Consider the following 15608-nt stretch of genomic DNA (forward strand, 5'->3'; position numbering starts at 1 on the left):
TTCTTTCTTTCTTTCTTTCTTTCTTTCTTTCTTTCTTTCTTTCTTTCGACAAAACCCTAAACCCACTTCACTCAAACTCATAGATTGGACTACAATGGGTCCCTGTCCAAGCTCTGCTTCATTTTGGACCCTCTTGGCTTACACTGAATGTCAATGATAACTGTTTCTCTTCAAAACAGCAACCCTGAGGGTCTTCCCCTCCCAGCTTGATTTTTTTCCTTTTTTCTAATTAAAGGGACCATCCCTTGACTCATTTCTTAAAGAGGCCTATTCACTGAATTGGGCATTACCTCACTCTAAGTGACTACCTGAAAAAGCCTTAGCCTAAAAGGACCCAGTGTATCCTGGTCCATCTCCAATTGTCCTGATGAATATCTGGTCACTGGACCCAGATGGCTCTGGAGAAGAAAGTGAGACTGGTGACCTTGCACAGGCCTCCCTCACTCAAATCCAAGTCAACTGCAAGTCATGTCATCATTTCCTTGATGTCATGGTGCTCTTCAAAAACAAAGAACAAATGCAATAATGCCTGGAACATGATAGGTGCTTCATAAATGGACTGAATAAATGACAGGACTTCCTCTCTATAGGAAGAGTTGGAAGAAGGGAGAATGAAAGGATGGTCAACATCTCTTGTTCCCTGCAGCTCCCTCCCCTCCCTTCAGCCTCATGATTGTGTAACAATATACCTTACATTCAATAAATTGATCAATATTCCTTCCATCCTCTAGGCTCAGGTCCCTGCCCCTACTTGGCTAAGATCTGCTTTCTCCACCTCTCTATAACCTGCCCTTCCTCCAAACCCTGTGTCATATTCCACAGTCTTGAGAAGTTTGGGTCCACCACTGTAGTTGACAGATTTCCTTCTTTTCTCCCCACTTTTCTCACCCCATTCACCCCTAAACATTGGAACCATATGTCATAAGTTTTATCTCTGGCACCTTGTAGAATGTTTGCTCCTTCCTTTGAACCCAGGACCTTTGAAAGCTGAGCTAGTACACTTTTTACTTCTAGTAGGGGGTAATAGCAGACAATAGACAATTTTAAAAAATCTGTTTTAGGTCTTTTGAAATTAAGTTGAAGGCAGGCAGAATTTGGACCAAAGGCCCAAAGTTCTCGATCCTTCAGTAGTCTAGTATATATCTCTCCATATCAACAGTAGATCTCAAAAAGATTGCACCTGGGATTAAGTAAAGCAAACATTTACTTAGAGCCAACATTAACCTTAGCAAAAAAAAAACAAGAATATAAACTCTCTGAGGCCAAGCACATCATCTTATAAATGTAATATGTCATACTGTAACCTATAGTACATAACGCAATGCTAAGAATATAGTAAATGTTCATCCATTCTTTCATTCAATTGTTCATTCATCAAATATGTTCAAAGAGCCCATTATAAAAGTACTGGAATAAATACTTGATTGAAAGTCAATCCTAATACAATCCTAATAAAGTCAACCTAATAACCTAACATCTCTAATTCTATTTAAGGCAAGGATAATTAACCTGGGATCCATGAACTTGCTTTTAAAGATAGTTGATTACTGTATTTCAATAAAATTGTTTTCCTTGTAATTCTATGTATCTTATTTTATGCACTTAAATACATGCTGAGGAGGGGGTCCAGATGTTTTTACCAATTGTCAAAAGGGTCCATGTCACAAAAAAAGGTTAAGAACCCTTGGTTTAAAACATAAAAAATCCTTGTAGGCACTAACACCGTTCTAGGACACTAATAAAATCTTTTAGAAGCGAGACTCTGGCCATGTCTATATGCCAAAAACTGCCACAATGAAATATTGTGGTTTTAGCTAATCCTTCACTGTGTAATAACCAATTGATTTACAGAAATTGATTGTTAAGATGTCTTAACACCTTAAGGAAGAAACAATTTAACTGAAAACATGGAGTTCAGTGGTCCCATGTGGGAATTGCCTTTGTGAAATGTTTGCATGACCTTATTCCCTAGGCTAGCCAAATTCTGACTTATGCACACAAAGCTGCACTTCTTACCTGCCAAGCCTCAACCTTTTTTATATCTGCACAGGAGCCATTGGTGAAGAGTCCTTTCCCAGGTGAACAGGTGTATATGTCTTGTAGCGCATGGGCAATAGAGTAGACAGCCAGGTATACATTATAAGATATCCGCAAATGGGTGTAGTCCATATATGGTGTCTCAACGCTGGTGATGTTCTCATCCCCAGTGCACAGAGGACGGAAGGTGGTGGTGGTGTTATTAGGTCTGCTCCTGCCCCCTTCCTCCCGATTTTTCAGAAAGGGGTCTAAAGATAGAGACCCTTTAGAACCTTCCTGGAGATGACAGTTAAATGTCTCTTCCCAAAATTCCTTGGCAAAACCATTGTGAGCTGACTTTTTAGGGTGTACCTTTTGAAGGAACTCTCTGAACCCTGGAATCTGCCCTGCCTTTAGTGCGAACCCAATCGTGCCTCCAATAACATGGAAAAACTCAGGCATGGCTATGAGTGAGGAGCTGGCCCAGGCCTCACTGGCCAACCATATCCTGCCTGTGATGTTACGACGGACAATCTCTTTGATGAGAGGTTCCAGATCAGGGCCACTGGAAAAGACAACAATCACTTTGGCTGTGGAATTCTGGATGACCTCCACCACGTGCTGTATTTCATCCTCATCGGAGTACTGGGAGATGAGCTCACTGAAGTTAATGCAGATGTCCCTCTCTTCTGCCTCCTCTCGGAACTTCTCAATCCCTGGCCGGCCATAATCATCATCTGCAGCAATGGTGCCTACCCAATTCCAACGGAAATACTCAATGATGTCTGCCATTGCAGTGGCCTGGTGCTCGTCATTGGGGATGGTCCGGAGGAAAGACTTGTATTGGTTTTTGTTGCTCAAGAGCCTACTGGATGATGCATAGCTGACCTGGGACAAACAAACAATCAAAAAATGACACTAGATAAATGAATCAAAAATTCACTAAGATATCAGTCAATCTGGTCTACAGGGTGATGACCTTGAAGTTAAGCTTGTGGACAGAATGAAAAGGAAAATAACCTATTTTACTGCAAAGTGAACACTTAGGGCTATTTTCTGCAGACACTTAAACTCCTAACATAAAAGTAGAAAATTTGGATTCATTAAAGTGTACAAAGAGTTCTCTACAGCTCACACAGGGCAGGTGAGAAAATGGATAATAAAGAGTGTGTGACATTATGCTGCCTCATAAGTAGATGGGAGCTTAGAGGCAATTGAGAAAAACTCCCTCATTTTATAGATGAGAAAACTAAGACAAAAGGAAGTGGATGACTTGTCCAGGGCCACACAGCTATTAAGTATATGAAGGGGGATTTGAACTCAGACCTTCTTGAGTCTGAGTCCAGTGCTCTGTCTACCAAGCCACACTGCCTCATAAGTTGCAAAAGGCTGGGAATCCTCCCCTTTATGCTTTTCTGCCCCAGAGTCAAGAAGGCCTGAGTTTAAGTCCTACCTCTGACACTTACTGACAATATGGTTCTAGGTGAGTCATTTAACTTCTCAATGCACAAATGTTTCTCTAACTGGTAGAATTTTGGTCATTACAGAGGTGAATTTTTTAATATAGTATCTTTCCTTAAGTCAATGGGATCAAGCTGGTGGGAAAAGAGGGAAGAGAAAAAGAAGAAAAAAATTGTGTTCTTCGGTCTCTTCCTCAACCACTTTTCTTGCTGGGGAAAGGAAGTGGTCATTATTCCAGCATTCCTCCCCCTCCCCCGTCCCTTTCCTTGGTGGAATCTGATGCTGAGTCTGCCCTGTCTTATCTTTGATTCTTCATAAACGCTTGGAGCTGGTTGCACCTATTAGCCAGAAGCTCATGGAACATCCGGAATGTTGGGACCACCTACTAGCCAATGAAGGTGTACCCTGGATTACAGATCTAGGGGTCTTCACAGGGATCTAAAAGCACCTTCCCATTCTCCTCAGCTGCCTTCTCCAATGTTTAGCTTGACTATTTAAATGTTATACTCATTTTAGTAATTTACATGAACTGATACCCATTTATGACCAGACATCACACAGCAGCATGTGTTATCATTAAATAGGTATTAGATGAACTATGTTGTAAATTTCAAATGATTGCAATGCCAAATTGTATCTGGATAGACTCTGTTTTCATAATTTGTTGCCTAGCATGCTTATTTGAGATCATTTGAACTGATCTAGATTTGTGAACATATATAAATGTGTCATCCTGTACTTGCAAACAAATTGGAGGATATATCTTCATTGCTATTGGGGTTATTCACATCAAGGAAATTCTAGAACCACTGGATTCTTGGGGTTGGTGCATAATGAAGGGTGAAGCATAGAATCATAGATTTAGAGCTGGAAGGAAACTTAGAGGTCATCTAATCTAACCCCTCATTTTACTGATGAAGAAACTGAGACCCAAATAGAGCAAATGATCTGCCCCAAATCACACAGGTAGTTAATGACAATAGTGTGTTTGATTTGGAAGATAACTTTGCAGTTCAGTGCAATCACCATGAGACAGGGCCCTAGCCAAGTCCTCAAATGGCCCAAATACAGACATGCAGATTAAATGTTCCCAGCAAGTATCCTTTATTGACTTTACATGAACCCTTCCCCAGTGAAGGCCCGGTACCTGAGGGATGTAGAACAGTCCCAGCAGGTTTGCCACAGCAGTGGATATGCCGGAGCCAGTCGCTCCAACCACGGCAATGGTGGAGGGGATGTGTTCCGAGCAGTTGCAGAATTCATCCAGGTTCAAGGAATCGATCTTGTTCTGGGCTACAAAACTCAGGGTGGCCTCCAGGGCTTTGGAAACTGTGTTGCAGGTATCAAATATCCTGTATCCCAAAGTCATATTGGGGAGAAGAGCAGGACTGCTGTTTATCTCCTCGATGGCAAAAATCATTGCTTGTAACCATCGAAACCCTCGAAAATTATACCTGAAGGAAAGAAAAGAAGAAAGTGGGGGCATTTTCCTATTAGCCACTTTATATCAGTAAAAGGCTAGTGTTTAAACCCAAATTAATATAATTATCGTAGCTAAAATTTACATAGCACTTTAAGGTTTGCCAAGCACTATACATATGTCATCCCATTAACTACACAACAGTCCTGTGAGGTAGGTACTCTTATTATCCCATTTTAAAGATGAAGAAACTGAATCTGAGGGACATTAAATAACTTGCCCAGAGTCACATACACCATGGTTGTATGATCGGTGTAAGAAAGCACATGATTTAAGATGAGAATAATGTAGCGTCCATCTAATGTAATTTTTAAAGCAAAGAAACCAAAATCCTTCATGAAAAGAGTTAAAACTAATAATCTTAACTATGATTATCAGACTGTATTAAAAGATGATATCAATTATTTATTATCATTGTTTATTTAATACTATTTAATATATTATATATTTATATATTATAATATAATGTGTAATAATATTTAATATAAATTTAATATTTTAATAATAGTATTAAAAGATAACACATATGGAGTAAAGGCATAAAGCAGTAAATACAAGTTCAATTTGGCAACTTTCCCCTAGAATGTTAGATCTGGAAGAGTATCCTGAAAGATCATCTAATCCAATTTTTTTTTATTTTATAGATGAGAAAGATAATTCCCAGAGGTTTGTTGTGATTTGCCCAAGGTCACATGGCTCTAATCTTGTCTCTTGCCAGTGAGACAAGGTTCTAGTTCTTCCCTGCTCTCAGTTCCTGCTTTCTTATATGTGTCAGAAGTTGAGAGAGAGATGATCATCTCCAGTGAATATATGAACCCCCTGACTACCTTTTCCTAACTAGAAACCTGACTATATCATTTCTGGAGAGGACTGTCCATCCAAGCTCCCCATTTCCCTTTTGATTAAGTTACTTGGAAACTTCTGTGAACTGAATTTTGAATACAATTGTCAACAAAGAAAAGATTTGCTTTTGGTACCCAGCTTGGAGTTACAAAAATCTTAGCTTATTCCAACAACAGTGTTTTCAAAGTAAATCATATTAAAACTCTCATTTGAACAGAAAAATCAATAAAAGTTTTTGATAGATAAAATAGTTTTGTCACAATGTTAACAAAATTCTTCCCCAAATGGGAGTTGAATGTATCTATATAACAATAAATCAATAAATGTATCTATATGACATAATAACATGTAATAATACATATATACAGATAACATGATACATTTACACACAGTGAGTATAAATAAAATTTATATGTATTGTATACGTATATGAAATATACACACATATATGTAATATAATATTTGTATATTTGGTGGACTTGTGCACATTTGTATATTTATATTTACTGATGTATGTATATATAATATGTAATTAAATATACCCTACTCTTGATTGAAAAATTGTGAGACATGATCTTGCAAAAGATATTCCTTTGGAAAACCCTTATTAGAAGTAGAATCTCCTTTCTTGAAATTAAGATTATCCCCTAAATCCAAGATGTTTGGTTTATTTTCTTACAGCCTGGGTATGTCAACATCTGAGCTCTCTCCATAATTATTCTTCTTGATTTTCCAGACAAGACAGCAGGTACTCAATATATGCTGTTGTTATCAGTAATGGAAAATTATAATAATCCCCTGATCCTGGCTGCCTTTCACATCAGTTGTGATGTGTGTGTATGTGAGAGAGAGAGAGAGAGAGAGAGAGAGAGAGAGAGAGAGAGAGAGAGAAGAACAAGAGGTATAGAAGAAGAAAAGAAAGGAAGAGAGAGAAAGAGGGAGAGAAAAAGAGAAGGAGATCAAGATTGCAAAACAGAACACATAAGGAGTTAAGTCTGGAATTCAGGTCAAGCTAAGGACTTCAGTGCATTATAAAATGTTCTACAGGAAAAGAATAACATTTAGGAGATCAACAACTCTGGGAGAAGGCATGTGAGTTAAACATGACCCAACATGACCATGTGACCTTGGGACATAGAGAGACCAGTGATTAATTCTAATGAGATTCTGCCCCTGGGTTTCTTTGGCATTGTTGATGGCTACATCATTTCTGTGAATTATATCATGGGATTCCACTTTGAATGCATAAATCATAGGTGTCATAAAGATACCCAGTAGCAGATAATCTGTGATAGGACACTGAGCTCAGTTATAGTAGAGTACTAGTAGCCCAGAATGCTTTTACTGCAGATACCCCCTTAGAATTACTCTGTATCCTGGCTGCAGTATAACACAGAGTCTGATCATGGATCACAAAAGAGAAGTATGAAAATTAGAATTCGACACGTGAGTCCCTGACAGCCTTCCCGGAAGTACGTATACATATACCACCAACACTGGAATGGGAAAGAAATCCCAGACTACCCCAGCTGAGCAACCACAATCTCAGACCTTAACCTGGCTGTTCACTTCTCCATTCTCTTGTGTGCTTAAGTATGAATCTTACAAAAGATAGCCTGGTTTGACATTGTCACCCCAGTATTGAAAATGCAATGAAGTAAACTGGAATATTCACTCTTTTTCTATTCTAGTTGGGGCAATTAGGTAGTATAGTGGATAGAGCACTGGGGCTGGAATCAGAAAGACTTGAGTTCAAATCTGGCCTCAGACACTTACTAGCTGTGTGACCTTGGGTAAGTCACTTAACCCTGGTTGCCTCAGTTTCCTCATCTGTAAAATTAGCTAGAGAAGGAAATGGCAAACTACTCTAGTATCTTTGCCAAGAAAAATCTCAAATGGGGTCACAAAGGGTTAGACAAAACTGAAATGACTGAGCAACTATTCTAGTTACTGGTGGAGTGCCTGAAGCTCAAGTCCAGTATGTGATTCTAGAATTTTTTTCTACCCACAAACTTGTTGCTAAAAACAGCATGCTACTTACTTCTTCACATCTGAAAGGATGGAAGGCTAGGAGACAATCTGGCTGACTAATAGAAGCATCTTATATGGTTTAAATGTCTAGCTATGGGCCATTGCATAGCTAGAGGATCTATAATCACATTAGACTAGGGATTGGGTAGTAAATGTACTCTATTATTTTATACTATAATAACTCCTGGGAAAACTGATTGCCAGTCCATGACCTAGAGTCCAACAAACAGAATGATTGGGGCATCCATCTAGTGATAACAGATGATGTAATGAACTACTCAATTTTCTTTTATGCTTCTGTTTTCTCTGCCAAAGAAAAGGACTTAGGACTGGAATTTTATTCTGATTTACCCTCTTTTTTGTTGTTCAGTTGTTTCAGATGTATCTGACTCTCTGTGACCCCATTTGGGGTTTTCTTCACAGAGAAGTTGCAGCATTTTGCCATTTCTTTATCCAGCTCATTTTATAGATCAGGAAACTGAGGTAAACAGGGTTAAGGGACTCGGCCAGAGTCACACAGCTAGTCAGTGTCTGAGGTCACATTTGAACTCAGGAAGATGTCTTCCTGACTTCAGGTCCAACACTCTATCCACTGAACCACTAGCTGATCATTTACCCTTCTACAACACTTATTTAGTACCTCTTTTCCTCCAACATAGCTCAGAGAGGCAGCACTGGAGTGGATTGGGCATTGTACCTTGAGTCAGAAAAACCTGGGTTCAATTCCCCCTTGTGACATTGACTAGTTGTGAGATTCTGGTCAAGTCACTTAACTTCCTGGTTTCCTCATCTATAAAATTAGGGTATCGGACTTGCTGGCCTCTAAACTCCCTTCTACTCTAAATGTATAATGCTATGATACTAAAACATCCCTTTTGGTCCTTAGCATTCATCTCTACCTTTGAGTCATTCTGCGTTTTAGTACTCTTGATATTATTCTTATAGGGCCACATGAAAGTTTTGTATTCATTTTCCATTACCTACGCTTGCCTCTGTTATATGTATAAAATTTAAGTTGATTAAGTTCTTGTGCACCCATGTTGTTCTCTTTTAAAACCTTCCCCTTTTATTCCTCAATGAAATCATTTCTAGTCTCACTCTTGAGAGGTATCCTTACCTCTTGGATTATTTTTTCATGGAGAATATTCTGTTGTTGAATTATTTCACTCATGTCCAACTCTTCATGACCTCATTTGGGGTTTTCTTGGCAAAGATATTGAAACAGTTTGCCATTCATTCTGCAGGTCATTTTACAGATGAGGAAACTGAAGCAAACAGGGTAGAGTGACTTGCCCAGGGTCACATAGCTAGTAAGCATCCAAGGCTGGATTTGAACTCATGAACATGGGTCTTCCTGATTCCAAACCCAGCGTTCTCTCCCCTGTACCACTTAGCTACCCTACTGGCATATTGTGGGAACTATAAAAATGCTAGCTATTATTATTATTAACTACTTCATATATGTGTGTGTCTGTTCACTTTATATTTGTGCTGTAAATGTTTATTTATGCATTTGTTGTTTTCCCCATTAGAATAGATGTTCCTTTTCATTAAGGATTGTTTCATTCTTTGTACTTTTGTCTTCAGTATCTAGAATAGTGCCTGGTATAGTAGACACTTAACAAATACTTGGGGGCAGCTAGGTGGCTCAGTTAATAGAGCACTGGCCCTGAAGTCAGAAGGACTGTTCAAATCCAGCCTCAAACATTTAACACTTACTAGCTGTGTGACCTTGGGCAAGTCACTTAACCCCAACTGCCCTGCCCTTCCCCCTCCAAAAAAAGCAAAACAAAACAAAAAATAAATACTTGTTAATTGATTGGGTAAGGGTTAGATTAGATGGCCTCTGAGGTCTCTTCTAACTATAACTAAGAGATCTTAATCTTTGATATTGTTTCTCAAAGGTATGGTGGTGATGAAAAGGCAACTATTTCTCCCCTTTCCTTAGAAAGACATGGGGAACACTTCAAGGATGACAGATAGATAAACATATTCTCTCTTTAGGTTTTCTTGCAAATATACGTAGGTAGGCTTCCCAATTCTGATCTGGAGCTTAAATATATCTGCCCAACTGGGATATGGGCTTGAGAGGTGCAATCAATAGGTCAGTCCTAAAAGCAGTGAAATAAGATCATCTCAGAATTCTTTTCTTCCCTTTCTCTTCTAGAACTACACAAATACTTTGCAGTGTTGGAGCTAGGAATTTTTACTCGACAAAATGAACAACACACATGAAATGGCAAGTTTTAATTATAAAAAAAGGGAAAGAAGCAAAGGGTTTCAGTGATGCAAATTTCAACTTGATAAAAGGAAAAACTTCATAATAATCAAAGCTACTCACTCAAGTCTAGAATATTTTCCATATGACATATGATATTTCAAATATTTTAAGTTAGCTAGTATGTCCTCCCCAAATTATCTGTACCTATAGACAAACTATCTTGAGTTCCCTCAACCAACTGTCATATGGCATGGTCCCTAGTTTTCATCTTCTTAATGTATTTCAGTTTGTCAGTGTCTGCCTAAATGCAATATCCAGAAAAAGATATAATAATACATTTACAAATTTAATATATAAATATATATTTATATAATAAATATACTATATAAAATATTTTCAGGATTACAAAATGCTTTACAAATATTATCTCATTTTATCCTCACAATAACCTTGGGAGATAGTGCTATTATTATCCCCATTTTACAGATGGGGATACTGAGGCAGACAGAGGTTAAGTGATTTGCTCAGGGTCACACAGCTACCGTGTTTCCCCGATAATAAGACCTATCCCGAAAATAAGCCCTCCCCTTACTGTGCAAGATTCCTCTAAAATAAGCCCTCCCCCGAAAATAAGCCCTATTGAGATTGCTACTGTAGTGAAGGTGATCCCCTGCGTGACATGCTATATTATGGTACCCTCTGTATGCACCGTCCCCCCCCCGGGTGAAACGCACGCCGCGCTCCGAGCTGCATCCAATCAGAGCTGCAGCAGTGAGCGCGTCATCCTGTTCTTCCCCAGTGATTTGCTTATTGAATAAAGGTACATTTTTTTGTTCACATTTACCTGTTTATTAAAATTGCTGTCAATGTTCATTAAAATAAGCCCTCCCCTGAAAATAAGCCGTCTGGTGTTTTTCTGTCCAAAAAAAATAATAAGACAGTGTCTTATTATAGAGGAAACACGGTACTAAGTATCTGAGGTTGGATTTGAACTCAGGTCCTCCCCACCTCAGGCCCAGTACTCAACCTAGTTGCCTACAAATATGATCTGACCAGAGCAAAGTACAATAGAACTATACTTTCTTCCCTCATTAGCATAAGATGTAATGAGCATTTGTGATTTTCATGTCACTTTGAACCTTCAAGACATTAAAACTCCCCCATTTTTCTCACATTTGTTGTTCAGACTTATGTCCCTCATCTTGTATTTGTGAAGTTGACTTTTTGAACCCAAATGTAAATTTTCCAATCATTTTTAATAAATTTCTACTTGTTCAGTTCAATCCATCATTCTATCCTATTAAGATTTCTTTGCATATTGACTCTATCATCTAACATATTTATTGTCTCTCCCAGTTTCTGTCCTCTCCAAATTTGACAAGCATGACATCTATGGCTTGATCTAAGACATTGACCAAAATGTTCAACACTACAGCCTTATCTTTAGGGCATGTTGCTAGAGACATTTCTCTGAGGCAATGGTGCTCAAACTTTTGGTCCCAAGATTCCTTTACGGTCTTAAAAAATGAGGATTCTGAAGACCTTTTGTTTCTATCAGCTATATCTGTTGATATTTACTATACTAGAAATTAAAAGACTAAACCCCTGAAAGGGTCACAGAACCCCAAGAGTCCCCATACCACATTCTGAGAATTATTGCTCTGAGGTAACACTGACCCCATTGATGTCTATTAGATGGGTTCAGTGTACATCAGAATAGCAATGGACTTGGAGTCATTAGAACTGGGCTTGAATTTTGCTATAGATACTTATTGTCCATGTGATCATGAGGAAGTCACGATGCCAGGGCCTTTGTTTCCTCATCTATAAAATGGTCATAATAATGTCTATCCTCCTTATATTACTACTAATACTAACGTATATTAATAACTAACTTATTAATAAATAACAACTTATACTAACACTGCTTGTGCTACTTCTCTAGGCATTTCTCTAAGACTGTAATTTATAGAAAAGTTATTGATGATAAAGGGAGCTTCCTCATCCAGGACTTCCCTAAATCAATGAAATCACAGACCCAGCTTCTAATCCCTATCCCTACTATTTACCCTACTGAACTGTTGTGAGGAAAGTACTTGGTAAACATTAAAGTGCAATATAAATTTGAGTCAATTATTAAACCTACTATTGTCTGGACTCTTCATCTTATCAAGGGGTGGGGAACCTGCTGCCTTGAGGCCACATGTGGCCCTCTAGGTCCTCAAGTGTGGGATGGAATCTAAAGGGCCACACTTGAGGCCCTAGAGGGTCACATGTGGCCTTGAGGTTGCAGGTTCCCCACCCCTGATTATCTCATATATAAGCGCAGCATGAGAGACTGCTAGATACTTCACTGAATTCTTGGCCCATTCCACACCTGCAATATTCTGCTGGGCTACCTGATAGTTATGTTATCCAACAAACAAGTTTGTCCCACATGAATTGTTCTTTTTTTTGGTAGGGGGGAAGGCAAGGCAATTTGGGGTTAACTCACTCAAGGTCACACAGCTAGTAGGTGTGTCAAGTGTCTGAGGCTAAATTTGAGCTCAGGTCTTCCTGCCTTCAGGGCCCGCGCTCTATTCACTGCACTACCTAGCTGCCCCCACGAATTGTTCTTAGTGAAGCCATAGAAACCATTAGCAACCACCAATTCTTTTTTTAAATGCTCACAAATTGTCATTTTAATATACACCACAGACTTTTAGAAAGAATTGGAATCAAGTTTTATAACTTCTACTCTGTTACTCTTCCCTTTTTTTTTTAAATTAGGACATTTGTAGTGATGCCACTACTAAACCTATGCCCCACAAAGAGATCAAAGAAAGAGGAAAATGACTCATAGTACCAAAATATTTATAGTAGTGTTTTATGGTGGCAAAGAACTGGAAACAACGGAGGTTTCAATTGGGGAAAGGCTGAACAAATTATGAAATATCAAAATGGAAAAAATACTATCAAGTGCAAAAAAAAAGGTATTCAACTACTGTGGGGTAATAAATATTGAACAGTTTCAGAGAAACCTGGGAAAACTTATATGAACTGATACAGAATGAAGTGAGTAGAACCACAAGAACAATTTATACAATAGCAACATTATAAGCACAAACAATTTTGAAAGACTTAAGAACACTGAACAATGCAATGACCCACCATGCTTCCATAGAACAGATGATGAATAATGCTATCCACGTCCTGATCCAGAAGAGACAGACTATGTAGAATAAGACATCTTCATGGACAAGGCCAATATGGGAATTTGACTTCCTTGACTATGCATATTTATTACAAAGGGTTTTTTTTTTATTATTTTTCAGTTTAGGAGAGTATATTGGGAAGAAGAGAAAATAAATACTTATTAATTGAAAAATTATTATAAAAATAAATTTAGGACATTTTCCCTTTTCAATAAATAATAGACACAACAATGGTCTCAACGCATCTTCATCAGTTGTGTGGCTATGAAGATGTGAACCTGCTGCAGAAAGTTTTCTGCAAAAGCTTGAGTATTTTCTTCTCATCTTTTCATCAAAGATACCACTGCTATATACACATGGGATTCTTATAGCTATTTTAGAGAGATGAAAAAGCAAGCTTATGAGGAATTGCCATCTTTTCATCTCTTTGCAGGGTAAAAACACCACTAAAGACACTTTCTTTTTGAGACAGTTCGAAAACCTCTCCCTGAGTGCCTTTAAAATTGTGTTGTTTCCTATAAAGATTTCTTCTGTATTTGGTCAGACCCAGTTTCTCTTTCTGATTTCCTCTCATATCAAGTGATATACAGTAAGGGGTTAGAATCCATATGTGGTCAATGCACTGTGGGTAATAATGAAGTGAGTACATATAAAAATCCCAGCAGATTCCAGAAGAAATTTTGTTGCACAGATTTCACATCTCTTGTGTGTTGTCCTTTTATTTTTTTTCTTCCAATTTCACCTACAAATATTCTCAGGTATTTGATATGACTTACATGGGTGTCAAAGTAAGTGTTTATTCCTTTCCTGATTTTTTACTATTTTTCTGAGACAGGATTTCTCATGATGTGCTCCTCTGTAATGCTTTGCAAATGGGTTTCAAATTGTGGTTCCTGACACCATAGCTCTCTGACAAAGGTGATTAAGCATTTGCTGGCTGGGATCTTTCAGGCTTATGATTATATAGACTGTTCTGCACTGGTTAAACTTCTCTAGGAAATGATGTAAGAGGAAAATTCTTTATTTTTGTGCATTTTCCATTTTCTCCCCAAAGTAGATAGCTTTCAATAGACAGGAGGAAACTGCCTTATTCACATGAAGCGTTTCATAATAGCTGACATTTATATAGTGCTTTATGGTTTCCAAAGTGTTTTACATATCTCATTTCAGGCTCACAACAACCCTATGAAGTAGGTACTATGGGGTACTAATTTTCTTTCACAGATGAGGAAACTGAGTCTTATAGCCATAAGGTGACTTACTCATAGCTGCCCAGTTGGTTAATGTTAGAGGTGGGATCTGAATCCAGTCTTTCTGACTCCAAGTTCAGCACTCTATCTACTAGATTCTGATCCATTTATCTTATTTCTATTTAATCTGTATTTACTTTGACTTTTGCATATACAATGTTTTCCTATTGAATTTTCACCCTTTCTTCCAATTTGTTATTGATTTTGACCTTTGTTGTTAATTGTTCAGTAGTGTCTGATTCTTCATGATCCCATTTAGGGTTTTCTTGGCAAACATATTGGAGTGGTTTGCTATTTCCTTCTTCAATTCATTTTATAGATGAGGAAACTGAGGCAAACAGCATTAAGTGACTTGCCTGGGGTCACAAAGTAAGTACCTGATGCCAGATTTGAACTCATGAAGATGAGTCTTCCTGACTCCAGGCCCAATGCTCTATCCACTTCACCACCTAGCTATTCCAAAAGGGCAGAGGGGCAGAAAGTGTTAGAGACAGGATTTGAACCCAGGTCCTCTGACTCCAAAGCCAGTGTCTGTGTTTGTTTGTTTGTGCTCTATAACATTTGGACAGCAGGCTCTTTGTCTGAGGATGGGTTTTCATGCTTTCTTTCTAGCTATTAGAACCTGCCAAAATTCAAACTCGGCTGGTGCGGTCTTCAAGAATCCAAGGTTACTGCCATGCTAAGATGAGGCACTGGAGTGAGACTTTTGTGAAGACATTTTGTTCAATCCCCGTCCGTTTACAGATGAGGCTTCTAACACATGGATGACATCTAGATCATCTCTCTCACTTTACATGTGAAGAAACTTGGTTCCAGAGAAATTAAGTGGGACTTTAGTATACATACTGACTGTTTTCAACAGCCTAACCACTTAGCTCCCCAACCTACTCACTTCCCATGGCCTCCCCCTCTGTAAGGGTTATGGGATTTAAAGATCTTCCATGCCCCGTTGGACTTGCTGACGTAGCAGGAAGGGGCGGAGCAAGAGGAAGCGGAAGCCAAGCTAGCGTTCCTGCGGTGGCTGGTGGTGGTGGCAGCGGCGGCAGCAGCAGAGGCAGTGGCAGTGCGAAGCCCTTTTTGAGTTAGGACTGCTAAGGACTTTCTGCTAAGGA

At 38.6% G+C, this 15608-nt stretch overlaps 1 protein-coding gene across 1 annotated transcript in view; it reads right to left on the minus strand.

Moving 5' to 3' along the window:
- Window positions 1-15608, minus strand: part of CASR (calcium sensing receptor) — a 95805-nt gene that overhangs the window by 75151 nt on the left and 5046 nt on the right. Inside the window, exons 2-3 of the mRNA XM_069079625.1 lie at window positions 4625-4931; window positions 2017-2904 (exon numbers count right to left, since the gene is read on the minus strand). Coding sequence (XP_068935726.1) covers window positions 2017-2904; window positions 4625-4931 — 1195 coding nt within the window. The remainder of the gene's footprint in view (window positions 1-2016; window positions 2905-4624; window positions 4932-15608) is intronic.

This window comes from Petaurus breviceps, unplaced genomic scaffold (genome assembly GCF_028583685.1).
Source record: "Petaurus breviceps papuanus isolate PSGF00001 unplaced genomic scaffold, PetGlider_PUasm1.0 91067, whole genome shotgun sequence".
Classification (NCBI taxonomy): Eukaryota; Metazoa; Chordata; class Mammalia; order Diprotodontia; family Petauridae; genus Petaurus; species Petaurus breviceps.